The 27,380-nt window shown below is 42.6% G+C and overlaps 1 protein-coding gene across 6 annotated transcripts; it reads left to right on the top strand.

Annotated features, from left to right (window-relative positions):
- On the top strand, window positions 1-25,446 carry TCP11L2 (t-complex 11 like 2). 6 transcript variants are annotated; one of them, XM_034778245.1, is made up of 10 exons: window positions 1-205; window positions 10,808-10,977; window positions 12,239-12,374; window positions 13,635-13,755; window positions 14,308-14,528; window positions 15,601-15,737; window positions 16,626-16,816; window positions 19,563-19,744; window positions 21,511-21,683; window positions 22,389-22,633. In XM_034778245.1, the coding sequence occupies exons 2-10, from the start codon at window positions 10,842-10,844 to the stop codon at window positions 22,631-22,633; spliced, it is 1,542 nt and encodes a 513-aa protein (XP_034634136.1). In that variant the 5' UTR covers window positions 1-205; window positions 10,808-10,841. The 6 variants fall into 6 exon arrangements, with proteins under 6 accessions (XP_034634136.1, XP_034634127.1, XP_034634162.1 ...); XM_034778236.1 differs by lacking the exon at window positions 1-205 and adding an exon at window positions 774-904; XM_034778271.1 differs by lacking the exon at window positions 1-205 and adding an exon at window positions 930-951.
- Window positions 25,447-27,380: the final 1,934 nt, after the last annotated feature.

Here is a 27,380-nt window from a genome sequence, read left to right as displayed (position 1 = left end):
GAACTTCCGTCCTAACAACAGCTTGGCGTGTTGGAGACAAACGTCTTGTACAGCCATCACTTTCCTTGGCAGTGTACAAAGTGAAGCTGCCTGGGCCTCTGTGTATCTCATGGAGCTTCGCTCCCGGAATCAGGCTGACCTGGTCCCCGGTGGGTGCCCTGCGGAGGAGCAGCGCCCCCAGCAGCACCCAACACAGCTTGCAAACGTAAGGATCATGTTCCTATTCTTGGTGCACCAGCAAAGGTTTTGCGAACCCGCCTCTCCCCCTGGGGAGAAAGGGGATGAAGGAGGCTATCGAGGGTGGGGGCAGCGGATGGAGGGGGAGACAGATGGGGATTCCGTGCGGTGGGGGTGAGGAGCGGGGAGTGTATCGGGGGTGGGCGGAGCGGGGCAGTGGATGGGGGTGGCAGATGGGGGGATTCCGTGCCCGCGGGGGGCTGAGGATGGGGGAGGTTACCGAGGGGGCAGCAGGGTGATCCCCTCCCCTCCCCTTGGGCGCCTCCTGAGCCGGGGCCGGGGGGAGGCGCACCGAGGACATGGACCTTCCGTAAACACCATCCAGCCCTTCCCCCTCCCGCCTGGACGGTTCCATTCTGTCCGGAGAGGGGGGCACCTACCCCCCCCCCGAACTAAACCCAGAACCGCGGACTGGCGGAGCGGGAGGGCGATCCTGCCTCTCTCTGATTATTGTCCGTCCTCGCCCCCAAGCCTGAGCCTCCCCCCAGCCTCCATCTGCGTGGCCGAACTGAGCGAGCTACAAAGGGTTAACCCCCCCCCCACCTCTCGGCGGAATGGAAGCGCCCAAGGAGCTACTAATAGTCTCGGATAAGTGTCTCGCGGGGGGGCCGGGGGTTTAAAGCCCCGACAGCTGATCGGCAGCGCGAGAGGCAGCCCAGGCCGCAGGGTGAGCCCCCCCTCCCCCAAATCCCGGGACTGCCCTCCGGGGACTGGGTGAGCGCGGGTCCCCGGGAGCGGCCGGGCCCCTGCGGGGGGACCCCTGGCTCTGCCCCCCAAAAACGGGCGGGGGGGCTGGGTTTGCGGGGTGTCACGTTCTGGGCAGACGTTGCCCCGCTGTACGAGGGAGGCGGCTGAGCCCCTCCGGCGGTGTGTGTGGGGGGGTCGCTGATGCCACCTCCGTGTTTGTAAACAAACCTCGCTTGGCCCTTAGGGACCGTCCCCCCCCCGGGGGGCGGCCGTGCGGGGTGGGAGTTGGGGGGTTTCCGCGCCCGGCCCGGCCGGGGTTCCCTTGGAAGCGCTGTTTGTTTTGCTGGGCTGGTGCCAAAGCTCCTGCCTCCAGGCACTGCCAAAAGCGCCGCTGGGGGAGGAGCCCTGGCCAGGCGGGGCGGAGCCGCCGGGGAGAGGGGGGCCCGCCCCGTGGTGCAGCTGCGGGAGAAGGGGGAACGGAGCCGCCGGCCTATTGCTTGTGCGTGAGGAGGAAGAGGAGTGGGGGCAAGTTGCTCCTGCACGTGCCCGAGGGACTCTGCATCTAGGCTCCGATGGCCTGGATCGGCTGCAAGGGCTGGTAACCTCCTCACTTCGGAAAGGTCAGCGTGCCTGCGGGCCGGAACATCCCCGGGCCGACCTGCTGCCGCCCTCTGAGGTCGGCTTCTTTACGTGACAGCCCACTTTGCCCCGTGCCTGACACAGATCATTTCGGAAATTAGCAGCTGTTCAGCAGTAGAAAGATTTGTTACCCCTGGAGACGTCAGTGCTCACCTAGGCTGGCAGAGAAGCAGCATCCGTCCCTTCAGTGGGAAAGGAGCGCACATTTGAAAATAGGACCGTGGTCTTCAACCTGTGGTCTGTGAACCCTTGGGGAGGGTGTCTGCAAACTATGTGTAAGATTTTTTTCAAAGGCATCTGCCTCTCCATTTTAAACTTTTATGGGGTCCTAACATGAAAAAAATTTGACAATCACTGCCCTAGCTCTACTGAAACTGACATAGTTCTCACTGCTTGTGTTGATGATTCTGTGAGAACTAAGCATGTCTTGCTTTTTTTTTTAAAGGGGCAAAAAAACCCATAAACAACTTGTCTGTATATTCTCAATAGAAAAGCAAGAGGGGGCTCTAGACAGAGTTTTTCCTTTATACTAGCAAAGGACAACAGCATGCAGTACTCAGTGTAAACTCTATTGACATAAATGTGCTTGTACCTTAACCATCATCATACTTCACAGCCCATAGCTAACTGGTTGTCTATGTAAATTTAATCAACCAACAATAAACATGCCATAGACCTGAAGAAATACATGTGGGAATAAAGGTTTGAAAGAAAACTGAGGAAGCCCTGAAAACCCCAATCAAGAAAATTAATTGATGTTTCTAAACAAATGCTGCAGACAAAAGATAGATGTCACACACAAAAACTTGTGTAGATCTCTCAGCAAAACGCTTCCTAACAATAAAAAAAAGGACTGGTGCTTCAAACCAAACAAGACTAACAACTTGTTACAAACTACCATAGACTAAGAGGGAAAGTGAGGGAATTCTCTAACTTTTAAAACAGAGCTTCCACTAGCCCTGACATACTGTACAAGTACATATCAATGCTACAGCAGAAGTCAGAGCACCTGATTTTGGGGGAAGGGGAGGGGAGTAGTACGAACTGAAGATGCAGTAGGCATTGACTTGTTCTGGCAAAGGTAAAAAGAACTTAAACCAAATGAAAAGAAACAAGACTCATCAATCCAGACTAGTAAATGTTGGGGAGAACACTTCCAAGGCCTACACAAAGGGATCCAGCGTGGAAATCTTACTTGACGCTCCCCGAGTTACGCAAATCCGAGGTACGCAAATCTGAGTTTATGGGAAAAAGTTCCATAAACTAGAAATAGGAGGGTTTTTGTTTTGTTTTGCGTAATGGTTGGCGATATGTATAGTCTGAACAGCTTGTGTAAGTCAGGGAGCATCTGTATTTTTAAAAAATGTGTTTGAAGCCTCTATTAAAGGAAACTCAATCCTTCCTCAAGATACCTCATATATTACATAAACAAAAGGAAACCCTTCAGGAAACTTAAACTGGGGGAAATCACATGGCCCAGATAATGTCAAAGACGATACCTAATATACCTAGGCAGCCATTCTAAAACTGTTTTACCTAATCCTGCAGTCTAGACACTTCCCTGATGTGTCATATGGACTAATTAGCCTAATATATAAAAGCAAGATTCCCTCAACCCAAACAACTATAGAGGTATCTATGTCAGCAGCAAAATATTCCATAGTATCTTCCTTTAAAAGAATACAAAATTTGACTAACAATGGAATCTGTAAAAACAACCAGGAGTCCTTGTGACACCTTAGAGACTAACAAATTTATTTAGGCATAAGCTTTCGTGGGCTAAAACCCACTTCATCGGATGCATGGAGTGGAAAATACAGAGGCAGGTATAAATACACAACATATGAAAAGATGGGAGTTGCCTTATGAAGTGGGAGGTCAGTGCTAACCAGGGGTGGCTCCAGGCACCAGCGCAGCAAGCGCGTGCCTGGGACAGCAAGCTGCGGGAGGTGGCCTGCCGGTCGCTGTGAGGGTGGCAGTCAGGCGGCCTTTGGCAGCATGCCTGTGGGAGGTCCGCCAGTCCCACAGTTTCGGCAGCAATTCAGTGGCGGGTATGCCGAAGCCACGGGGACCGGTAGATCGCCCGCGGGCATGCTGCTGAATCCATGTGACCATGGACCGCCCACAGGCGTGCCACCGAAGGCCGCCTAACTGCCGTGCTTGGGGCAGCAAAAAATATAGAGCCGCCCCTGGTACTAATGAGCCAATTCAATGATGGTGGAAGTGGGCTATTGTCAACAGTTGACAAGAAGGGAGGAAAATCACTCTTGTAATGCAAATGAGTTCAGTGTAATCAAGGTGGCCCATTTCAAACAGTTGACAAGAAGGTGTGAGTATCAGCAGGGGGAAAATTAGTTTTTGTAGTGACCCATCCACTCCCAGTCTTTATTCAGGCCTAATTTGATGGTGTCCAGCTTGCAAATTAATTCCAGTTCTGCAGTTTCTTGCTGGAGTCTGGTTTTGAAGTTTTTTTTGTTGAAGAATTGCTACTTTTAAGTCTGTTATTGAGTGTTCAGGGAGATTGAAGTGTTCTCCTACTGGTTTTTGAATGTTACGATTCCTGATGTCAGATTTGTGTCCATTTATTCTTTTGCGTAGAGACTGTCCAGTTTGGCCAATGTACATGGCAGAGGGACATTGCTGGCACATGATGGCATATATCACATTGGTTGATGTGCAGGTGAACCAGCCCCTGATGGTGTGGCTAATGTGGTTAGGTCCTGTGATGGTGTCCCTTGAATAGATATGTGGACAGAATTGGCACCAGGGTTTGTAGCGGGGTTTGGTTTCTGGGTTAGTGTTTTTGGTGTGTGGTTGCTGGTGAGTATTTGCTTCAGGTTGGGAGGCTATCTGTAAGAAAGGACTGGCCTGTCTCCCAAGGTCTGTGAGAATGAGGGATCGTCCTTCAAGATAGGTTGTAGATCCTTGATGATGCGCTGGAGAGTTCTTAGTTGGGGGCTGTAGATGATGGCTAGTGGCGTTCTGTTATTTTCTTTGTTGGGTGACTTCTGGGTACCCTTAATCTGTGAAAGTCAAATTGGATTCCTTCCTGAGAAATTGACCACATCTTTACCTTACGGGTCCTGTTCAATATAGGCTTTTATACTGCGTTTATCACCATAGTATTTGAGCACCTTCCAATACTATGTTAAGCAATGTGGCTATACAGCTGTCACTTGTTTGTTCTCTCATTTCTTCCCCAGAGGGAGAAACCAGTGGATTGTCTTGTTAAATATACCTGTTGGGATGTGTGCGTTAGAGAAGGCACGGTCAAAGAAATGTGCCTTGCACTGGGAGCAGATAGTGGTGCTGTTTGTGATAGTGCTTACTTCCTGGTGGAGTTCATTCCATGGTCTCAGACCACCCCCAGAGAAGGTTGTCTTCCACACAGACAAGCTTTACTTTTATTGCTGCAAGTTCCACTGTGCCAAAGGAATGAAGTTGTTGATCATGCTCTCTGTCCCTCTGAGCTTTTAACACTGTTTTGGGTATCCTGTGTAACAAACATGTAAAAAGCCAGGGGAGAAGATTTAAAAATAATTGTTGACTCAGTCTAGCATCCAGGAATGAACCTTAAATTGCTGCACAATAGAATTGGTGGAAAACCACATAACCTAATTAAAATTCATGTGCAATCCACCCAGCACAGGATAAAAATAAGCATGCCATAAAAGGCCTTCATGTAAAAAGGGGAGTAAAACAGGATGTAACTTCAGGTTGAACCTTCTTGCATGCTAGTGACTTATCAACCTTATTGGAATAATCATCAGACTTAGGGCAGGTCTACACTAGAAGCACTACATTGGCACAGCTGCAACACTGCAGTGCGTCGGGTGAAGACGTTCTATGCCAATGGGAGAGTGCTCTCCCATCGACATAATTACTCCACCTTCATGAGAGGCAGAAGCTAGGTCGATGGAAAAGCGTCTCCTTAGGTCGCTCTAACTTCCATCGGTCAGGGGTGTGTGTCTTTACTTCACACACCTGAGTGACATAAGTTAAATCAATTGAAGCAGTAGTGTAGACCTGCCCTAAGTTTTTCTCTCCGTTGTATAGTGGGAATCCCATCTATGTAGTTGTACTCTCATCTAGACAAGATGGCAGCACATAGGACCCAGTAAGTGAAACTGGAAAACAAATACATTTCAAAAGTCTGTAAACAAACTAAAATGCTGTTACAGAGATAAGGAAACTGAACATGTGCTAAATTATATTTGTACTTGGCCTTCCAAAATAAAATTTCAGGGAGCTTAGACTGGCTATAAAAAAAGCTCTTCCAATTTACACAATAAACTACTAGATTAACCCTCCAGGATAACTATTGCGGAAACATAATACTATAATTCAACTCAGTCTATTAAATAGAAGTGCAGTCTTGAGCCCAATTTTAGCAGTTAATTACACTTTTTGGGATAACCTCTGTAAAACAACTGCAAGTTAATATATGTACATTTCCCCCTCCCCCACACACTGCACCCCAAACAATGACTGCAGAGCAGAGTTATTGCTTTCCTCCTTCTAGTGCCATCTCAGCCAACACAGCAAATTTGCTTTCCATCTCAAGCTTCTGGAAGGTATTCTATTAAAATAAATAAATATAAATCCAAGTGAAAACCAGATCCACTCCCATATATTGTTGCTGAACAACTATCATATCCTGACAAGTAACATGATCAGTACCACCCCGTATCAAAAAAATACTCAAGACATTGGACCAACACATAAAAGCCACTGGGAAGAACAAATAAAAACCAAGATAGTTCTGTCCCGTGATCTTCAATAATCTATCATGTGAGCAGAATACCGCACTACACTGAATGTAAAAAGCTAAGTTTGACTCTTGCCAGCTACCCAATTGGTGGCCACAAATGGGGGGATACAAACACTCTAAATCAAGAAGTGAAAATGTAGGCAGATGGCTTTCTTTTTCCAATCCCCAAATATGAAGGAGTACAAGAGATTTCCTGGATTTATCAGGGATAATAAACATTTTATATCAAAAATCAAGGAAGAAAAACTGAGTGCACAACTTGGAAGAAAGGAGACTAAATTGCAGAGAAATGATCACGCTACATAGCAACCAACCTCTGCATCAAGAATGTCCACTAATGTTTATGGATGCAGGGTGTATATATATCATACATTTAGAAAATGTGAAGCCCTCACCTGGGCAGTTTGTACTTACCTCTGACAAATACCTAAGGGGTCTCTTTCTCCTTCACCTGGTAGCTGTTGGATGAGCTTTTCTTTTTTTTTTTTTAAAGAAGTACTGAATTTATATTTCTAATTTCTGCTTGTTATACCACAGAAAATACAGGGAGGGGGGATGCTTATTGTTTGGTGCATCTGTTAGTGACAATATGCCAGTAATGTCCAGATCCACAATATTAAGATCTGTGCAGAATGCATTCCCCCAAAACCCCTGAGAACTTCTCTAAGAAATACGATCTTTGCCAGTAAAGACTTGATACTCTTTCCCTGTGTCATCTTGTGTTGGGCTGCTGGAGTTTATAATTAAAAGCTTGTGAATAACTACATCAGAAAAATGAATAGGTTTCCTCTGTTTCATGCATACACATGCCTCTGCTACAGGAACAGGTGTTAGTCTTGAGTCACTTGGTGGTACACAGGTGTGTGCATCACTAAATAACATATTCAAGACCCTTGGCTGTTAATATCAGCAGAGTAAAAGGATTAAATGGGCATAGACAGTGGATTCACTGCTCACCCCATGAATGTGGACCTTCCAGCTCAATGGTGAAGCATGTAGTGACATTGCAAGCTTTCCTCACAATCTGTTCAGTCTTTTTTTTGGGGGGGGGGGAGGGGGAAACAGGCATCCTCAATCTTCAGGTTTGCAAGGCACCTATTCACGACAGCTCAGTACACTCACAGTTGAGAATTAACGCTTGTAGTGAATATTATACATTGTGAGGAAGAACTTTTTTTTAAAGCATATAATATAATGCCATGTGTCAGAGGTCTAGTCAAGCACTCATGGCCAGTCACCAGACTGCTGTGAGGGAACAGAGCTGCTAGATCCTGTGTGTTTTAAGCCTCCAGTCTGAACAGAATCCAGTTGCTGCCGACAGTGTGGGGTGCAGATCTATCTGGCACCCACTTCTGAGAGCTCAGAGCATGTGGCCCACTGTTGAGTTCCTGGAACTAGTACTGGCCCCTCAGACTTCCACCCCCACCACCTCAGTAGCTTAAATACCACCTTTTCCAGAACTCCATGTAAAGGAGTGAGCCTTCTGGTTACCCTATGTGCCCCTTGAAGAGGTAATGTCTACACAAGGATAAAAAAACCTGTGGCTTGCTCAGGTCAGCTGACTCAGGCTTGCAGGGCTCGGGCTCTGGGGCTGAAAAATCATTGTGTAGACATTCAGGCTGGAGTCCAAGCTCTGGGACCCTGTGAGGGTGGAAGGTCCCAGAGCTTGAGTTCCAGCCTGAGCCCAATTGTCTACACAGCAATTTTTAGACCCATGAGCCCAAGTCGGCTAACCTGGGCCAGCGCCAGCCATGCTGCACATCTTATGTTCCTGTGAATATGTCTACACAGGGATAAAAGAATGGTTCACCTAGTCCAGTATCCTGTCTTCTGACAGTGGCTGGTGCCAGATGCATCAGAGGGAATAAACAGAACAAGGTAATTACCGAGTGATCCATCCCCTGTTGGCCAGTCCCAGTTTCTGGCAAGTGATAAGATGTAACAGGTACAGGTTTATAACACACCTCTTGCTATTAAAGAGCTAACTCACATTTATACAAAAATAATAAACCCTACATTCATTTCCATGCTTCAGTTTCCTCACCACTCTGTAACGTTCATTGGGCTAGGGTCAGTCCTTTGGAGCCATCCAATATCCTTCTGTAGCAGTGCATGATTTGTGTTCTGAAATGTGGTGCTTTCTTCCCCAGCTTGCCTACTCTGACCGTGGCTGGTCTGTCCTCTTATCCTTTCTTGCTCAAACTTCCTGTGAATCCTTTTGCTCTGGTAGCTTTCCACTGCTCCTGCCCACCTACAGACCAGCTTGGCCAAACTGGTTTCCCAGCTTGGGGATCTTTCATAGCATAATTATTGTATGGTCAAAGCACAGCCATTAAAACTATGTACTCCCTGTTGTCCTCAGTCTGGTATGTACCTGCTTCAGGTTCTGTCTGTGATGTTGGATACACAGAGAGGTATTCGTGATACAGCAATTTCCATAGCAACAACTTCATAATACCAACCAGAATTCATTAGTTGTAAAGAGAGAGCCTCTACATCATCAGTCTGTTGAGCCCTAGATATCCACGATAAATCCTGTGTTTATTGTATATTTCTATTCTCTATAGATGTTGTGACTTTTTAAAAAGCCACGATTCTGGGTAGAATAACTTATAATGTCAGCTCAGATATTCAATATTTTGGAAGCTAGCTGTGTGCATGCCTCTCCACATGTGCTTTAGGCCCTGAAATATGATGTGTTGCTGCTCCCAACAATGACATACTCCTGCTGTCATCAGATGGAAAAAATAGGTACCCTGCAGATCCTTTAAATATAATCATATTCGCTCTGTTATGCTCTCTCTTTTGAGGGATGGGGCTGAATAACATTGATCAAGGAATCTGGAGCCCTTCATTTCTACCGTAGGTTACTTGTTTCAATTCTTTCCTAGTTAGTAGTTTTAGTAGGTCACTATTGTAGATTTCAAGTCCAGAAGAGCCCACTCTGATCATCTAGTCTGGCCTCCTGCATAACACAGGACAGTAAGTCATGTATCAAGCCCACAACTAAAAGGTCCACAAGAGACTTCCCAGGGTCTTGAACCCATGAGCCCTCTAACTGAAATAAGAATTCCATAAAGCTACTGCACAATATTGTCAGCTGTTCCTTCTGAATGAGCTGGTGCCCAAAAAACAAGTTAAGCAGTGGATAGGTACCCACATTAAAAACTCCAGCAATCTGACTCTGGTGTTTGGTATTCTCATCGGTGAGACGGTGGGTTGAATAGACATAGAAAACAAATTGCCCTCTAGCCCCTAGACATGGCCTCTTCAGACTAAGAGTTAAAATAGCAAGGAAGCTTGCACTGACACTGCTGTAACTGCTTAGGTATAAATCGAGTCCATTAGCTTTCTTAATCACTAAGTAATGAACTTAACAGTTTGCAAAGAACTACTGATGAAGTTGGTGTTGCTGATTCAGTAGATCTCACTTTCTTCTGAGACAAAATGGTGCTAGGTAGCCTCTCGTATTAGAAGTGTCTAACTGTGGGCATCAAGCACTTTAGGCAAGATTAGCTGTGCCAGTCTTGGTGTCCTGCGCAAACTCCATTTTGGGTAATTACATGGACTATCTGTTTAAATTCCACCTTCAATTTTAATTAATGTATTTACTTCCTGTCCTAAGTCTGCAAAACATTGCATAGTGAAGCTACGCAACTGTCCTGCTCCTTCCCAGATGTGACTTAATTTCTCTGTTGTGGGATGCGATTTCATACATACAGTTTTGTGAAGTGTGAGGGCCCTGTGAGTTGCCATATACCATAAATGTAACATTAGTTTTTTTTATTAATAGTAACTTCATTGTTTATTTTGTTTGTTTGTTTTTTCCTCATCTCATCTCTGGAGAAAACCTTTCCAATTCAACACAATTATTAGTCTGATTCTGTGGCTTGCTCCTTTTAGGGGAGTCCTTTCACATTTCAAAATCCATGAAGAAATTGAATGTCTTTGACAAGATGTATTAGTCCCCTCTCTCCCCTTAAACATAGCTCCTGCTCCTGTAACTGCAGTAACTTTGTGGGAGACAGTGCAGACCAAGAGCAGAAACTAAGGTGCCTTCAGAATGCTACTTGGCACCTAAATTCATCAGAAGGGTAGTGCTTTAAGGAGTACCTTTAAAGAGTTTGAGAGCTCTGCTTCTGATGCTCCTGACAGCACAATACCTTCTGCGTAAAGCGTAGATTAGAGGTTGATGCTGCTGACATTCATCTTTAATATTCATTTAACTTCTTGCAGAATTGTAAGTTTAATTCTTAGGATTTGTACAATCCTATACATGTTACAAGTTAACTTCACAAAACCACTAAACTTCATAACACCCTTATAAAGTAGGCAAGCATTTATCCCTATTTTGCAATGTAATATTCAATGCTCATAACAGTAATTATTGAAATATTGCTGCTTTTGTAAAGAAGTCTTTGGAAAATATGAAGTTCTGGAAAATGTTGATCATGTAAAATTGTTTCTTTCCAGGTTCTGTGTACTGTACGAAGTGAAGTGATTCAAAATGCCCCTCAATGATGACCAGAACAGTGATTTTGATTCTTCAAGGCTATCTGAAAGCACAGCTTCTTCCAGTGACTCTGAATATTCAAGGCAGAGTTTTACTAGTGACTCTTCAAGCAAACCCAGCTCCCCAGCTTGTAAGCAGATTTAACTTGTACAATAGATACGTAGGCCGTATTTGTGTATACGCATGTAGTGAGACTTGGGATTTATAATTGGTACTTCAGAGTGTTAGACACAGCTTCTTGTTTGGATCACCACAGCTCCAAGTGGTACAGTCTGCCACCATGAAGCACAAGCAGATCCTTAGTATACATGCAACAGTTGTTACTACTTCCTTCTAAAAGAGTAACCAAAGTTTGCCTGGCAGGGCATTCTTGTCTTGGATTATTCTGGCTTTGGCTTATAGGTTATAAAATAGTACCATTCTGTCCATCCACCAAATGTTGCTTCATATACAAAGGACAAGATGCCTCTACTTAACCTTTAAACTTCAGAATTATGAAATCAAATCAATAGTGTTGTGACTTGTTTTCACTGAACAGTAAGAAGTCAAAACACAAAATAGACATGTGAAGAAGCAAGTTATTTTGAATGACTTATGAGAATAAATATTACTGTACATAAAATACAGTTCACCGATGCTAACAAATCTTTTTAGTATGTATAAATGTGTCTTAGTTTAAAAGTAAACTTGTTACTGGAACTGAAAGTTTGTATTTGGTATGTTCCCTGTCCTATATCATTCTTCTCAAAAGTACAGTTTCCAAATATGAAAAGTAAACTACAGAAGTTTATTTTAGAAACTTTGTATACTTTCTGAGCAACCTCTCCTTCTTTCAAGTAAGGGTGTGTTATGTCCTTCACAACATAAACTCTTCAGTAAGAGACATGATTAGTGGGGCAAAGACACTGGCATATGCTATGGAGCAGAAGCTGCATATCTCAAAGTAATGAGCTTAGACCGTGGTTACAATGATTATGGAGAGAAATGCATCTGTTTGCTCAGTAATAACATGCAGCCTGTATGCATGCTTATTTATTTTGACTCTTATGTAAAACCTGCCTGCCCAAAACTCTGGGTCCTGTGTTTAAAGTGAGAGGGGTACATTGGCCAAGATATCAGAGTAAACTGCTGCTCTTCAAAACATGCCATGAGAGTCTTCTACCTTCCAAAGATGAGCTGGGAAGACATTCCTTTACCAGATCATTTTAAGGAGATGCTAAGAACTCCCAGTCTAGCTAGTTTCTCATAAATTAGTGTCCAGTTAACAGGAAATAAAATACCATGCCTAACTATTTCCAGGTTTGGTTTTTGCAGTCCAATCTGTCTTTTAAAATTGAACTTACCTACAACTGACTTGTGGCTCTCATTTCCTTTCCTTCCCTTCATTACAGCAACAAGCCCTCCAAAAACTGTTACATTTGATGAATTGATGGCTGCTGCAAGAAACTTGTCAAATTTGACTCTAGCTCACGAAATTGCTGTAAATGAAAACTTTCACATGGAACACGTAGACCTCCCACAGAACAGGTAAGTTAGTCTTTATACATTTTGCAGAAACTGATATGGGGTATGTGTGTGCATGCAAGGGAAACTGGTCTGAAGGTACACAACCTGCGAAGGTGTTCCACACTTAATGGGGAACTGTCAAGGCTGCAACATTGTGACATAAGTGCTGCAATTTGGTAGGGTTAACACATTTTCTTCTCCTGGAAAGGAGCGGCGCCAGGATTTTTGGCGCCCTAGGCGGGGGTCCTTCCACACTCCCGATCGTCGTCAGTAATTCTGCAGCGGGGGGGGTCCTTCCGTGCTCCCAGTCTTCGGGGCACTTCGGCGGCGGGTCCCGGAGCGAGTGAAGGACCCACCACAGAATTGCCGCCTAAGACCCGGAGCACGGAAGGATCCCCTGCCACCCCCCCAAATCCTGGTGCCCTAGGCAACCGCCTAGGTCACCTAAATGGAAGCGTCAGCCCTGCTCCTGGAGCATATGGTGCTCTGCCTTATCTATAAGGGGAGATATGTAAGCAATGTGGTATGCACTGTACTTTTGGAGTCCACCTTTAATGTTTCTTGCCAATCTAAGACCTCTGGAAAGGAGGAGGGGGTGGGGGATAAAGTTGTAGTACTGCCGTGTGTATGGTATGTATGGCTTTTATCTATACAGCGTACTCAGTAGCTCAAATGCTGTGTATAAGCTATACTCATCTCAGTAACGAACACAGTACTCGTGCTGTTCTGCATACTAAAACGCTCCTGGGAAGTTGGAGGAAGAAAGGAATAATTTACATACCCAGTTTAGACTACAGTGGGAATGGCGAGAGATTATAATTTAAAAGGGAATCTGGCCATGCCATTGAGCCAATTTTTACAAAAATACAATGGGATTATTGTTGATAACAAGTTAGAGTTGTTCTTTTTATATATAGGACAAAAAATGCTTCTCCAAAAATGTATTACTCAATAGCGCCAAGATAGTGGAATTGGTTTAATACAGAGTTGGGATAAAAGTCTTTTATATCCAAATACTGAATTGCCAGCACCACTTTCTGCAGTACCAGGATTTTCTTGGGAAACCTCTCATTTTAATTCTTAATCCTGCTTAGTTTTGGGGGGTGATAACCCCGGGTCCAAGGGTGATCTGGTTGCAGATCCATATCTTCCAATTACCAGGTATGATGATGGTTCTCCACCAGTCATTGGACTGTCTTAAGATTGTGTGTGGTGGTTGTTTTTGTTTTTAAACTCTGTTTACTTCTTTAAATCTTTTTGTGCAAATTCATTTCCCCACAGTTTGGAGGGTAGAGTGAAACAAATTGTGCATAAGGCATTCTGGGATCATTTGGAGTCAGAACTGAATGAAGATCCTCCAGAATATTATCATGCTATCAAGCTCTTCGAAGAAATTAAGGAGGCAAGTTAGTTTTTTTTCCCCTCCTTCACACCTCCAGTATTGTGTTGACATCTTAGGCCCCAGTCTTGCTAATGATTCTATGTGGGTGGACCCCCACTGTAGTCAGTGGGATATTTCTGCATGTCAGTTGCAGGATGGGGATGTGATACAGTACTATAGTACACCTAGACTACAAAGTCAGAAATCAACTTTCCAAATAGGATCAAGATCTTCCCTTATTACTGGAAATCCTGGTACCAATTCATTAACTTATTAGTAAAGACCTAAAGGTGTTTCTGAAAGGTTGCAAAGGTCTCAGCCAGTAAGCCGGTAAACTTGTCTTCACCAGCTTCTGTAGCTGTATTCTGTTCCCTTTGGCTGCATTTCCCATGCTGCTAAATAAAATAGCCTTTCCAATTTGGGGATTTGCAGTCAGGTTCTACAGTGTACCCTTGACTTCTTCAAAAAGCTGCTTTCATTTCATCACCGTTCTTAAGGGCTTGCTGGTCTTGTGTTGCTGCACTTATTGAAATGTCTTGTGGTTTTTTTGTTTTTGTTTTTTTTGCACTTCAGACTCTTCTTTCCTTTTTGACTCCTGGAGCAAACAGGATTCGAAACCAAATCTGTGAAGTCCTGGATGCAGATCTTATAAGACAGCAGGCTGAGCATGATGCTGTTGACGTTCTTGGGCTAGCTAACTATGTCATCATCACTATGGGGAAATTATGTGCTCCAATAAGAGATGACGATATAAAACAGTTAAAAGCAACTGGAAATATTGTAGAATTGTTGAGGTTGGTGTTTGGCTACTTTTCATATCTTTTTTTTTTTGTGTGTGTGTGTGTGTGTGTGTTTAGAAAATACCAATTTTTGACAGACAAGGTGTTTGGGTGGAGAAGAAAGGAACTCAAAACTAACATTAAACTAGAATAGCGGGCTAAGCTAAGAAACTGTCTAAATACTTTCAAGTTGGGTTAGATTAGCAGTAGAATTGGGTAGCGTGGTACTTCATCTAAGAGTTCTAATTGTTTTGGGTTTTTTCACAAGCATATTTTTTCAATGGTGTATGTTAAAGTGTTGCCAGACCCTGAAAAGTGTCACTCTTTTTATAAACAAAAAAGAAAAGAAAACAAAACCATCATGCAGTTCCATGTGTTTTACACATGCTTCCATATCAAACTTACTTATTCTTACAAGTTAAAAGGTGAGTGTTCTTGTTTAGAACTGTCCAGGGGGAAAAGTGTACACTCCATCTGGAATATGAAAGTGAAGCTCAATTCTTTGTCTGTACCATTCCCTTTAATAAAGACTTCACTATTAAAGTTCGATTAACAAATCTGCATGAGCCTCAAATGTATTAGCTCTGTAATATAAAGCAAGAAACTATTTTAATTTTTTTTCTATCACTTAGGCATACCTACAGGGAGCAAAGTGGTTGAGTAGGAGGGAATGAGGTGTTTTGTTTTGGCATAGTCAGAGTTGCTAGAATGCTTTAAATTTCAGTTTGCGTTGGCTGCGATGTGTTAATTGACTCCATATTGCTTCAAAACCTTTCTGTTGTTGGCCTGTGGCACTAATGTCTTGATCATGCAACATCTTTGCCCTAATTTTTGTATCTTACACCAAATATCCCAATACATTATTTAACTCTCCAAAATGCTTTGGTATATAAACTACCATGAAAGTCACTGCAGTGCCAGTACTTTCTCTTCAGCACTTGGAGCCTGTTCTCTAAGGAAGAAGGACTACAAGACAAGTCAAGTATGTAGGTGTACATCAGGCTGTTCAAGAGCATATGAGTTCGTCTTGAAACTTGAACTTAATTTCTTCTGTGATGTTGCACTGTAATTTTGTGTCTGCTTTCAGACAAATATTCCATGTTCTGGACCTCATGAAAATGGACATGGTTAATTATACCATTCAAAACATTAGACCACAGCTTCAGCGTAACTTGGTGGACTATGAAAGAACAAAATTCCAAGAAATTCTTGAAGAAACACCAAGTATGTATTATGATGTTTTCAGTTAATCAGATACAGTGGAAACCATTAAAGCCAACCTTTCTCTCTGTTACTATAGGTATCTGTTGAGCAAGGCACCTGGGGGCAAATGTGACCATATCATACTTTTTTATATGATAACTAATAATTGTGAAATGCTGACTTTATTGGTCGCTGCTGTTGTAAATGCATAAGACCACACCAAAATGATAGTTTGTGAAAAACTTGTTCCTGCAATCAAAGCTTTTGATATCTGATTAAAACAGTTCTGCATACATAGGGCTCAGTTTTTATCTTGCAATATATGGAACCACTCTTTGTGCATCTGAAAATCTGCTACTGTTCATATGCACATGCACAGTGGTTGGTTTTTCCAGAATACGTTCCATTGCATGCTGTGTAATTGGTAGCAGGCAGAAGCAGGATTAAGCCCATAATGAAGCATAGAACAACAAAACCTATTCTCTAGTGAAAATAAAAGTTTAGTTTAGATGTTGTGAAGGCACAAGTGAGTCTTATTGCAATGTAAAGATAATACAGTTAAACCATTAAGAAATTTTGGAAGAGGAAGGGAAACTGGTGACATTGATGGCTAATGCACTAGACTTGCTGAAGATTCAGATAACTGTATTTAAATCTTGCTTGTGCCTCCAGTGCAACTAGTCTGCTATGGGGTTTTTATAACCTGCCCAGAAGCTTCAGCTGGTCACCAGTGTTGGCTAGGTGAAAAAAGCTTCGGGAAAAACTGACCTGAGCAGACTTAAGTCCACTGCAGTCTATTTAGAGATCAGAAATGGAGTTGTCTTGTTCACCTACCTTACTTGTCAATATATTGTACACTTGCACAGAAAGTTATACAATAAACCTGTACGGAATCTTGTTATTGTTTAGGTGCTCTGGATCTAACAACAGAGTGGATAAAGGAATCAATAAAAGATGAATTGTTGTCTGTTTCTTGTGAAACTTCTTCATCCCCTGGTGCTGATGGTAGCTCTAAACCAAATCTCAGTCCTACTCTGGTGCTAAACAATGGCTACTTGAAACTGTTACAATGGGATTATCAGAAAAAAGCAATTCCAGAGGTAAGTGAATTCTCATGACTCTTCTTAAATTATCCCAGTGCCCCAAAATTTACTCTTAATTCTCACTGCATGGAAGTACTGGTACAGCAGTTACGCTATTCATGACACTAAATGTTGTGGAACTCTCCTGTAGGACTTCTCTTGCCAAATAATTCCACAAATTTCCTGGTTTCATAGTAGCATGCTCCATAATCAAGGAGCACTTTCCTGGTAAATATTAGTTGGTTGGTTGTTCTCTGCATTACAGTGTCATAGTGCTGGTGATACTGTGTGTGTGTGTGTGTGTGTGTGTGTGCACTTGTGTGCGTGCTCTCTCCTACATACCAATAGCCTTCTTAGTTACCTTAACTATGATAAGAGCAAACTAATGTTAATGGCTAGAGAATTTTCTCCAAGGTTGAATTAATAAGACAGCAGATCATTAGTTCACATTATGAATGATCTCCTTGCCATGGACAAAGGCAGTGCATCCGTTCTGATATTACTGGACTTCTCTGTAGCATTTAAGACATTTGACCATGGAATCCTGCTGTTCTGCCAGAAATAGCAAGTATTAGCAGTTTCCTGCTAGTAAGAGTTGGTCATTCCCCTTGGGCCATATATGGAATCATGATTGGCACCTGCTTTGCCATCTGGAGAGTCCCCCAGGGATCAATTCTGTTCAACTGTATAAACCCACTAGAGGAAAATGGTAAAGTAGCATGACTTAAATACTAGCAGTAAGAAAATGATGCCTACCTCCGTTACCTGTACAATTAGTGGTGTATTTAATCTATCTGCTAGCTATCTAAATACTTGGCTGAGAACAACAATGAATGAAGACCAGATTGGCAGCAGTTAAACCCAGGAAGACTGAAGTGATGCTGGTGGGGAGAAAGGAGCATTTACCAAATCTGTAACCTCACTTCGAAGGACGTGTACTGTTCGATTGTGAAGCGTTTGCAGCATTCATATTCACCTGAACTGTTTACAATTTCTGAATGCCTTTATCCCCAGATTAGTAAAATGTGCCCTCTTCCATCTGAAAGACAAGGTAGACGAGGAAATAACTTTTATTGGACCAATTTCTGTTGGTGAGATAGACAAGCTTTTGAGCTGCATAAAACTCTTCCATCTAAGGTTGGCAAGAAGACTGTTCCTGTTCCTGTCAGATTTGTACTTATCCATGGAACTCGATGGATATGTGGGCTTTAGGCTTGATTATCTTAATTCTCTTCCTGTGAATGAAAACTGTAGACTAAGTTTTTGAAAACAAAACGTCAGTGTGGAACACTGCATCCAATTGTTCATCAGTGCAGGCTACAAAGAGCACATGAACCCAGTGTTGTTCTCTGTGACTGGCTCCCTGTTCCATACTGGGTCACAGTCAAGGCTTTAGTCCCCATCTTCTACCCCTGTATGGCATTGATCCAAGTTCCCTGAATGATCACCTCAGCCTGTTTGCTCACCATCTCTTGTGACAGCTACATTCCACTGCAACAATGGTACTGTCATCTGTAACGGTGAAATCTCTATGCAACAGATAACAGTTCAGCTATAAATGGTCCGTTAACCTGGAATTCTCCGCAAGAGATCAGAATGCTGCTAAGAACCTCAGAATTTTCAGAGAAAATGGCCAACCCACTACTTTGACTTAGCCATCCCATAATAATGTACTATAACTATCTTTAAGAAAAGGGGTAGGAGTGTGGGAGAAATCCAGCCTCTCTTGACTGGAGGGAAGAGAAATATGTCTGAACACGTAGGCCCCAGTCCAGCAAAGGATTTAAATAATCTGAGTAGTCCCAGTGAAGTAAACGGGACTTCAAACATGCTTAAGGATAACTGTGCTTAGGTATTTTTCAGGATCGGGGCCTTAATTTTTGGAGAGGCACTTTGATGTCACAGTGATAGGGCTCCATATAAGAAGCTAGATGAACATTCTCATTGTACTACTCTAGGAGTTACTTTTCCATTGCAAACTGCTGAAAGAGTAGATACACCTTAAAATCCACCAAAGTGTCCTGTTACTAACATTAAATTATCCATCTACCCAGATGTTTTATGACTAGTTACTAATACTACTTGGAGCTGGTCAAAATATTTTGAATATTTAATGACCCAACCCCCCTGAAACTATTAAGTCTTCCTTTTTGAAACCCAGTTCTGTATATATTGGATATGTTCTTCTGCTCGGTGCGGGTGAATTTATTTAGTGTGAAAATGATTAGCATCATCCTGATCCTGGGCTGCTCCAGGGGCTTAAGTGGCCAGCTCCTAGGACTGTCGTATGGGCAGCAAGCTGCAGCCCCACCCCCACCCCCACCACACACTTGGGCTCACAAGGGAGGCGTCTGAAGGCAACCTTAGGTCAGTCTTCCGCAGTTCACAAACTGAAGGAATCCTCCCTCGACTGTGTTCAGGACTTCTAGGGCTCCTAATGCCACTCTGGCCCTCTTTATTTTCTATAAAGGGGCAAGAGTTGGGGTAGGACTTCGCCATACATTTTTCTATTTCTTGTTTAAGATTTTTTTAAATCTATTAAAAAGTAATTTTGTTTTGTTTTAAAAGGAACTGTATAATACTACATATGCAAGGGGTTGGCTATAATTACTGTGAACTTCTTGACTTTTGAGTACTGAAATTTTCTGCTGCAATGTTGCATGAAAGTAGCTTCTCCCCTGTCCCCCTCGAATTACTTGTTAGGGCATTAGCTTAAATCTCAACTTGGTATCACTTACAGTAATCAATGCTATTCTAATTCTAGACGTTAATAACAGATGAAGTTCGTCTTCAGAAGTTGAAAGAGAAGCTGAATGAGTTACGGATTATAGCCTGTGTATCTCTTATAACTAGCAATATGGTGGGCACAACTATTGTGGGCTTACCTGATTTTGCTGACAAATTAAAAAGGATTTCAGCTGTTCTGCTGGAAGGGATGAACAAGGAGTAAGTTCTTTCTCACTTTTTTTTTCTCTTTAAAGAAAAAGGCCAGGTGGCTTTTAACAAACTTTACTGGTGGTGTGTTTTTTACAGAAATAGTTAAGATGTTGTATAGCCTATGTACCTGGTTACTGATATGAATATAATCGATAGTAATAATCCATTTATTATGTATCACTCTCAGACCTACATGTGTACTAGTGAAAACAGTTGCCTAATGCAAACTTCATTGCATTGCGACCCCCGCTTCTGATAACCAAAATTACTACATGACCCCAGGAGAGGGGACCAAAGCCTGAGTCCGCCTGATTCCCACTGCCCTGGATAGAAGAGCCAAAGCCCAAGCCCCACTGATCTGGATGGGGTAGGGGCCGAAACTGAAGCCCAAGGGCTTCAGCCCCCACCAGGGCTGAATCTCTTGGGCTTCGGTTTCGGTCCCAGGCAGTGGGGCTTGGGTTTCAGCCCTGAGCCCCAGTAAGTCTAAGCCAGCCCTGGCAACCCCATTAAAATGTGGTTGTGACCGAAGTTCCCTGTAAGTTGTGCGGCAAGGCACCCAGCCCAGGCCCGCCGGGGCTGCTTGGCAGAGGAGCCCCTTGTCTGGCCCAGCCCAGGCCCACCGGAAGTGCTGCGGCTGGAGAGAGGGGCTTCTCACCTGGCCCTGAGCTGCTGCAGTGAGAGAGGGATGGGGGGGAGTGCGCACGCTCGCGCTCTCTCTCTCTCTCTCTCTCTTCCCCCCTCCCCCCCCCCCCCCCCCCCGCTGTAGTCCCGTGGCAGCCTGTACCACAAACCCCTCATCCCTGGCCTTACCCAGAACCTGCCCCACAACCCCAGAACCCGCCCCACAACCCTCTGCCCCAGCCCTGAGCCCCCTCCCACACTCTGAACCCCTCGGCCCCACCCCCACCACACATCACCTCCATATTGGTACACATAACAAAATTCATTCTGCACATGGGCCTAAAAAATTAGAGGGAACACTGGTCATGACCCACTTTGGTGTCCTGACCCACAGTCTGAGAACCGCTGGCCTAATGCATGCATATAGTTTAATTCTTTTTTACAATTTAAACTTTCGTACTGAAAATCTGACACCAAATTCAGTGTATAGTGTGGAAATTTCTCCAATTATGCACCATTCAGGTCAGCCAGACAGTGGCAGTACAAGCTTCATCGTGTTGCTCTGCCAATTGCTTCAGCCTTTCACGTTGTTCATTCAGTTCCTGGCTCCCCTGCTGCAATTGCCACTAGTGCTACAAATTGTGGTGATGGTGATTTTGTTTGTGTGTGTTGTGGACACTGCCCTATATGGACTGGCATTAAGAATAGAAACTTGGTTCACATGTGCCACCAAACAGCTGTTTGGTTGCAACAACTCTGTCAGTCATTACTTGGGCAGTTTGAACTGTGGACCCAGGTTCAGCTAAGTATACTTAAGTATTTTCCTGGACTGGGACCACGGTATTTAAGTGCATGTTTAACTTTAAGCACATGTATTAGTCTCATTGACACCAACAGAATTTAATCATATGAGCAGTCCTTTCTCTTCCTCCTCCCTCACATCCCTGCCAATGGGATCTACTTTTATCCTGGGGTGGAAGATTTGTGTCTCATATCTGGAAAAACTGACAAAGTTTACAAAAATTCACCTGGCTCTCTTATTTTTATTGGAGATGACTAATTTAAAAAAAAAGAAAAAGAAAATGGGGGAATAGCTATGCAACTGATGTTACAAGAACTGTTAGAGTTAAATGTTGAAACTTTTTTCTTTTCAGAAAATTTGATTTGAAAGAGGCTCTGAATACTATAGGTGTTCAGATTTGCAGTGAAGTGAACAGGTCCCTGTCTGAGAGAGGATTTCCCACTCTCAGTATGGAAATTCAAAACAGCCTAGTGGGTCAGATCTGTAGCATTGTTGAAGAAGATAATCCCATGAGCTCCCTGATTGGTTAGTATAATTTATGTGGTTCTCTGGTTGTATGCATGTATGCAATTTTTTTTTTTTTTAAATAAATGAAGGCTAATTGCTCATCCATACTGTAAAAATTAAATTAATTCACTAAAGTTAAAGATTGACTTTTTATTGTGGAAAAGTTAAAATTAAAGTAACTTTCTTACAGTAAATATTGGGTCATAAAGTGTGCAAACCTGTGCTCCTTCTATTGTTTATATCAAGACAGTCTTCTGAAAGATTGGTTCGGGGGGACAACAAAGTTAGAAAGAGTCCAGAAATATGAGCAGAATGCTCTGTGATTCTGGGATGTTTTCTGTGAACCTAAAAGTGCCAGGATTTCAGAGGGGAATTTTTAATTAATACCTAATTGCAGGTTGTGTGCATCAGTGAAGGATCTACCTCCCACAACTTCAGGTTTAACTCCATCTTCATTATAGCTGTGCATCTATTTCACAACATAAATCCTATGGCTCAGTCTGAAGGTTGTCCCTCTACAATGGGAAAAATGTGACTTTGTTCTAAATTAAAACTGAAGGGAGGAAGACAGGGAAAGGTAGCATTCAAGCTGTGTCTCTGCTTATTTTGATTCTTCCATGTGCCAATGTGTGAAGTATTTCTAAGGCAACTGTGGCGTGACACTTTGGATTTACATTTATATGGTCTGTTTTGTCATGAACTCAGTTATCTTCTCTGTTTCAGATAAACGAATCCAGCTATATATGAAAAGCCTGCTTACTCTTCCAAGCATTCAGAAATGTATGCCTACGATTCCAGGAGGCCTTGCTGTGATTCAGGCAGAGATGGAATCTATTGGATCTCAGTACGCAAGCATTGTGAATTTTAATAAACAAGTGTATGGACCATTCTATGCCAATATTCTTCGAAAACTGCTTTTTAGTGAGGCACCAATGGGAAAAACAGGAACTGATGCTTCTACTAATTGAGGGAAAAGAATGATCTGGTTATGCATCCAGCCCTTTTCCCTTCACAGTATTTATTATAAAGATATTGTGAATTCTGTTCCCTCAATGTGCATAATTTACTCCAATGACTGTTACGGAGACAGGGACAGACAGAGGTGTATCCAAAAGAGAATAGACCCTATAAAGTGTGTACAAGTAAAGCTTCCAAAATTCATTGGAATTAAACTAATTAATATATATATTTTCATGAACTTAATCTGTTTATTGGATTTTAACACTCATTGTACCTGATCACTGCAAGTGTCTTCTTCCCAAGCAAGCATTTTTGACTTAGTGTAAATATGGAGAAGTACCTCTTGGTTTTGCTACTATTACAATTTAATTAATGGAACTCTTAGCACTCTTATTTAAAAAAAACTTACTAAATACATTATGTATACTGGTGCAATGACATAAAATGATGAAATTTTAGTTAAAATGTACTTTACTTATAGTGCTTTATTGGTGACACTACATAACTGAATATGGATCACTTCTTGAAAGACTTAGAGCAGAAAATATAGTGTAATTGAACTTGTAACAAAGTAAAGAATCAAATTAGGTCAAATCCTGATGATATAGTTATTGGGATCATAATTTGGCCTATCTTTCACTAGCGCATGCCACATTACTATAAATGGTGTTAAGTGTACCAGTTATAGAGTGAATATGTCTTGCAAAATAGAAACATTTCAGAATTTGTCAAATGTAATCCAGCAATAAAAGATAAGTCTAACAATTCTTTTATTCATGGAAAACTAACTTGGGTGCTGACTTCAATTTCCTTATACAAACAAATGGATCTAAAAGTTATCTAAAAGAGGTCATATTGTCCTTTAATTAAACATTTGGAGGCCTAATCTGCTTTTTATACATGTAGCAGTTGCAACTTTGATCTTCAGAGGTGCTTAGGCACCTCTGAATTGGGACTTTAAGCCTTTGATCTTGAAAGCATTTAAGCATGAGAGTAGCCTTATTGACTTCAATGGAACAATTTTTGCTTGAAGTTAAGCATGTATTTAAATATCTTACTGGATGGGGGCCTAAATTTTGAACGTGAGTAGTGATTTTGTTTACTAAGTGGATATTTCAATTTTTTGGGTCAAGTTCAGCATCCAAAACCAGTCACTAATCACTTTTGAAAATTTAAGCCAAAAGCTATTAATTCCCCACACATTAGGCCAATACTGCAGCCTGGAAGCTGGCCTGATCCAAAGCCACTGGAGACCATAGAATGACTCCCACTGTCATGAATGGGCTTTGGGGCAGGCCTATTGGGTAATTGGGGTCTTGCAGAGACTGTTGGATTGAACCTTTGATACGGGAATAAACTTCTAAAAGTCTACACAATATAGACCAATTATTTTGCATATCTCACATTATTGGATAGGAGTGCTGAAATATTCAGTGTAAAATGTTCCCATCTTGATCAGAGTTAATCAAGTATACTCAAAATATAGAATTATAGTATTTGACTGTTAAATAGTGAATTAATCCAATTTTTAAATATCAAAACATGTAAACTTTGGCTGGTACAAGTTTCCAGATATCTTCCTAGTGTTTTATATACAGTATATTTTTATTTAAAAAATAAACTTTGCCCATATGGGATTAATGTGCCACACACAATATATAAATATACAGTATGACTAGTGTATCTCTCATGAAGTTCTAAAATGGCTGGGCATTAGAAGCACTTTGGGTTGGTTTATAGTCCAACCTCCTTTTTACAGAATTAGTTTTTTTTGTTTTATTTTGTTTTGTTTAGCAGGGGAAACATACTTTTTAAACCAGAGTTTCTCAAACTGAGGCTGGCGTCCCAGGAAAAACAAAGCAGGAATTATTTTTAACTTCCTTTTTGGAAGGTTTCCATGTGGGACTAAGCAACAGCAGACTCCTGTATTAAGTGCACACTCTTCTGGACTCATATCAAAAGCTACTACTGAAATTCTATGTACATGTAGGGGTGGAGGGAGGCTAAAAAGTCTCCAATTGCAACAGTTCTCAATGACTTCTCACCCCATTTCCTCTTTATGCCTTGTTAAAAATATTGCTCCAAATAGATGAGTACAGTTTTTAGTTTGAGAAACTCAAAATTGAAAGGAGCTGTTACAATGTAACAAGTGTGCAAGGGAAGTGGTACATTCTTGTCTTCATGAATATGGGACTTCAGTATATAGTTCACATGTATCAAAAGAAGAATATATCCCAAAAGCTAAAAAGGGAAGTTCTGTTAGTAATTCCCTAATCTTGGGAAATCCAACTATTCTAAATTTGTGCTTTGAGCCTAAAAAAAAAGATTTTATTTTTAACATGTACAAAAAATTGTATTGTAACTTTCTTATCATAGCAATTTATCTTTCTAAACTTTCTAGTATAAAACCAAAAAATTTACTGTGGTGAGATCAGTTGAAGTATGTTTTAGACCAGAGGTTTCTAAACTATCTGGGAAATTGTCACTGTAACTTCCCACTAGAAAATGAGGACACAATAGTTAGTTTGCATTAATGTGACTTTTTTTTTAAAGGGCATTTTATAGCATGGTATAGGTCGGAGATCACTTAAGCATTACAATTAGGATATATTTTAATAGTGCTTTGGATGTACATGTTTCCTCTAACTTCTGTCTCTTGCATGCTCATGGTTCAAATGTTTACCTCTGGTCTGAATTTTGCTTCTTGAAAATAGACAATTATGTAGCAGTAGCTTTATTAGATGAAGTACAAATGAATTTTTGTGGTGTGCATTTGCGTTGTTTCGTTTTTGTATGCATTAAAAGTCTGTTTGTAGTAAAACTTTGGAGAGAAGTCATTCATGCAAGCTGCTTCTCAATTTAAATGTAATGCAGTCAGTTATTTTGATACATTATTGCAAAATGACTCTTCTGTAACTTTTCTCTTTTCAAGGAGTCCTTCAGGAATGTATCATATTTAAATCAAATCGAAGAGCAGTTTTAAGTGCAGTTGGAGAGGTGGCTTAAAATAGCACTTTCTGACTCTAATCTGTTTTCTAATTATGTATTGTGACATACCAGGGTGCAATCCAGACTAATGAGGAGCTGTATCACTCCTGCCCTGCAAGCTTGGGTGCCTTACAATGCCTTGCTGAAGTAGTTCCTATCAGGGTCACTCACAGCCAGCCTTCCAGCATGCAAGGCCCACCCTATGTGTCTGTGTGTAACTGCAGCCTGCAAACGACACTTGGGTTACACACTGGCTCTCACTGGTCTTGGTTATACTGCAGGGTGACCCTAACACACCCCCAGTCCCAGCTTTCTCCCCAGAAATATGTCCTGTACTGCACAGCCCGCTCCTAGATATTATGTAGTATCTTAAATCTGTTATTCTTTAAAGGGAATAATATGCCATTTTATTATCTGAGTTATTCAGACACTTCAATTTAAATATACTGGATTAGATAAAATTGTAAAAAGTTTTATTAACTACAAAGATTTTAAGCGAGTATGAGTAATGAGGCATAGTTATAAGAAAAATAAACATAAGATGTTTAGTAATACTTAACTTCACAAACTACAACAGATTCAAGCACAGATTCACCACATGCTTTCAGCCATCATATTGACCAAACCCTGTAGGTCAGGACCCCACGCTGCACTCTAGAGTCCAACAAATGTTTCTTTTTTTGCTTCAGATGCACTGAATGGAATGTAGGGTTACCATACGTCCGGTAATCCCCGTCCGGGGGGGAAATCCCAAAAAGCCGGACATGTCCAGGAAAATCGGAGCGGGGCCGGGCCGGGGGCTCGGGGGCCGGGCTCGGGGGCCGGGCCGGCGGTGCCAGGCTGGGCCGGGGGCTCGGGGGACGGGCCGGGCTGGGGACCGGCGGTGCGGTGCCAGGGGCCGGGGGTGCTCGGCCGGGGACCGCAGTGCTGGGCGGGCCGGGGGTGGTCGGCCGGGGGCAGCACCCCAGGGCCCGAGCCGACCTAGGCTGGAAACGGCGGGGGGCCAGCCTGGGCCGCGCCTCCTCCCCCCACACCCCCCCTTACCTGCTTCAGGCTTCCCGCGACTCAAATGTTCGTGGGAAGCAGGGGAGGGAGCGGAGACTTTGGGGAGGGGGCGGGGCTGGGGGCGGGGCCCCGTGGAGTGTCCTCCTTTCGGAGGCACTAAATATGGTAACCCTAATGGAATGGGCAGGGAGAGAGAGTGGGGCCTTGGGGCATTTGTCCCTCCTTTTTATAGTTTGTCCCTCTCTTGAAAAACATTTCCAGCTGGTCACTAGGAGACAGAGTCTATGTGGAAGGATGTTCCCTGCTGGGTTTTTCTCACCTGTTTGAGCTTTCTTTGCTTCCCTTCCTGCTGGATGACTCTGTTTACTGCTTAAATACAAAATAAGGCAAAGCCCACATTCCTTTGTTTAGGACAGACCAGTCTACCAGCCTCAGTTTGGGCAGGGCTGTGGAGTTTGGAACATGTGTTAATAACATCATTCAGGCAAATCTTATAACATTACATACAATGTTGCTACGCATACTTTATCAGGATTATACTGACTAGCAAATTATGAATTTTGAAATGATACCTTACAAGACATGCCTTGTAATAAATTTTGTACATGTGTAGGATGTGAACATAGCTATATTGTCACCCGTATAGAGTTAGTCATAGCCATCCATTACTGTAGTATTTGGGGCCCAGATCCTCAAAGTTATTTAGGCTCTTAACTTCCATTGAAATCAACAGAAGTTAGGAGCCCAAATACCTTTTGAGGA

This window comes from Trachemys scripta, chromosome 1 (assembly GCF_013100865.1).
Source record: "Trachemys scripta elegans isolate TJP31775 chromosome 1, CAS_Tse_1.0, whole genome shotgun sequence".
Classification (NCBI taxonomy): domain Eukaryota; kingdom Metazoa; phylum Chordata; order Testudines; family Emydidae; genus Trachemys; species Trachemys scripta.
The sequence above is the reverse complement of the archived record's forward strand: the minus strand, read 5'-3'. Positions and strand labels throughout refer to the sequence as shown.

Bases quoted from the DNA above. Each gene is read 5' to 3' on its own strand.
- TCP11L2 (XM_034778282.1), top strand. From the start codon at position 10,842: ATGCCCCTCAATGATGACCAGAACAGTGATTTTGATTCTTCAAGGCTA. The intron at 13,756-14,307 runs GCAAGTTAGTTT...TTTGCACTTCAG, and splicing joins TCTTCGAAGAAATTAAGGAG to ACTCTTCTTTCCTTTTTGAC. The intron at 16,817-19,562 runs GTAAGTGAATTC...TTCTAATTCTAG, and splicing joins AGAAAAAAGCAATTCCAGAG to ACGTTAATAACAGATGAAGT.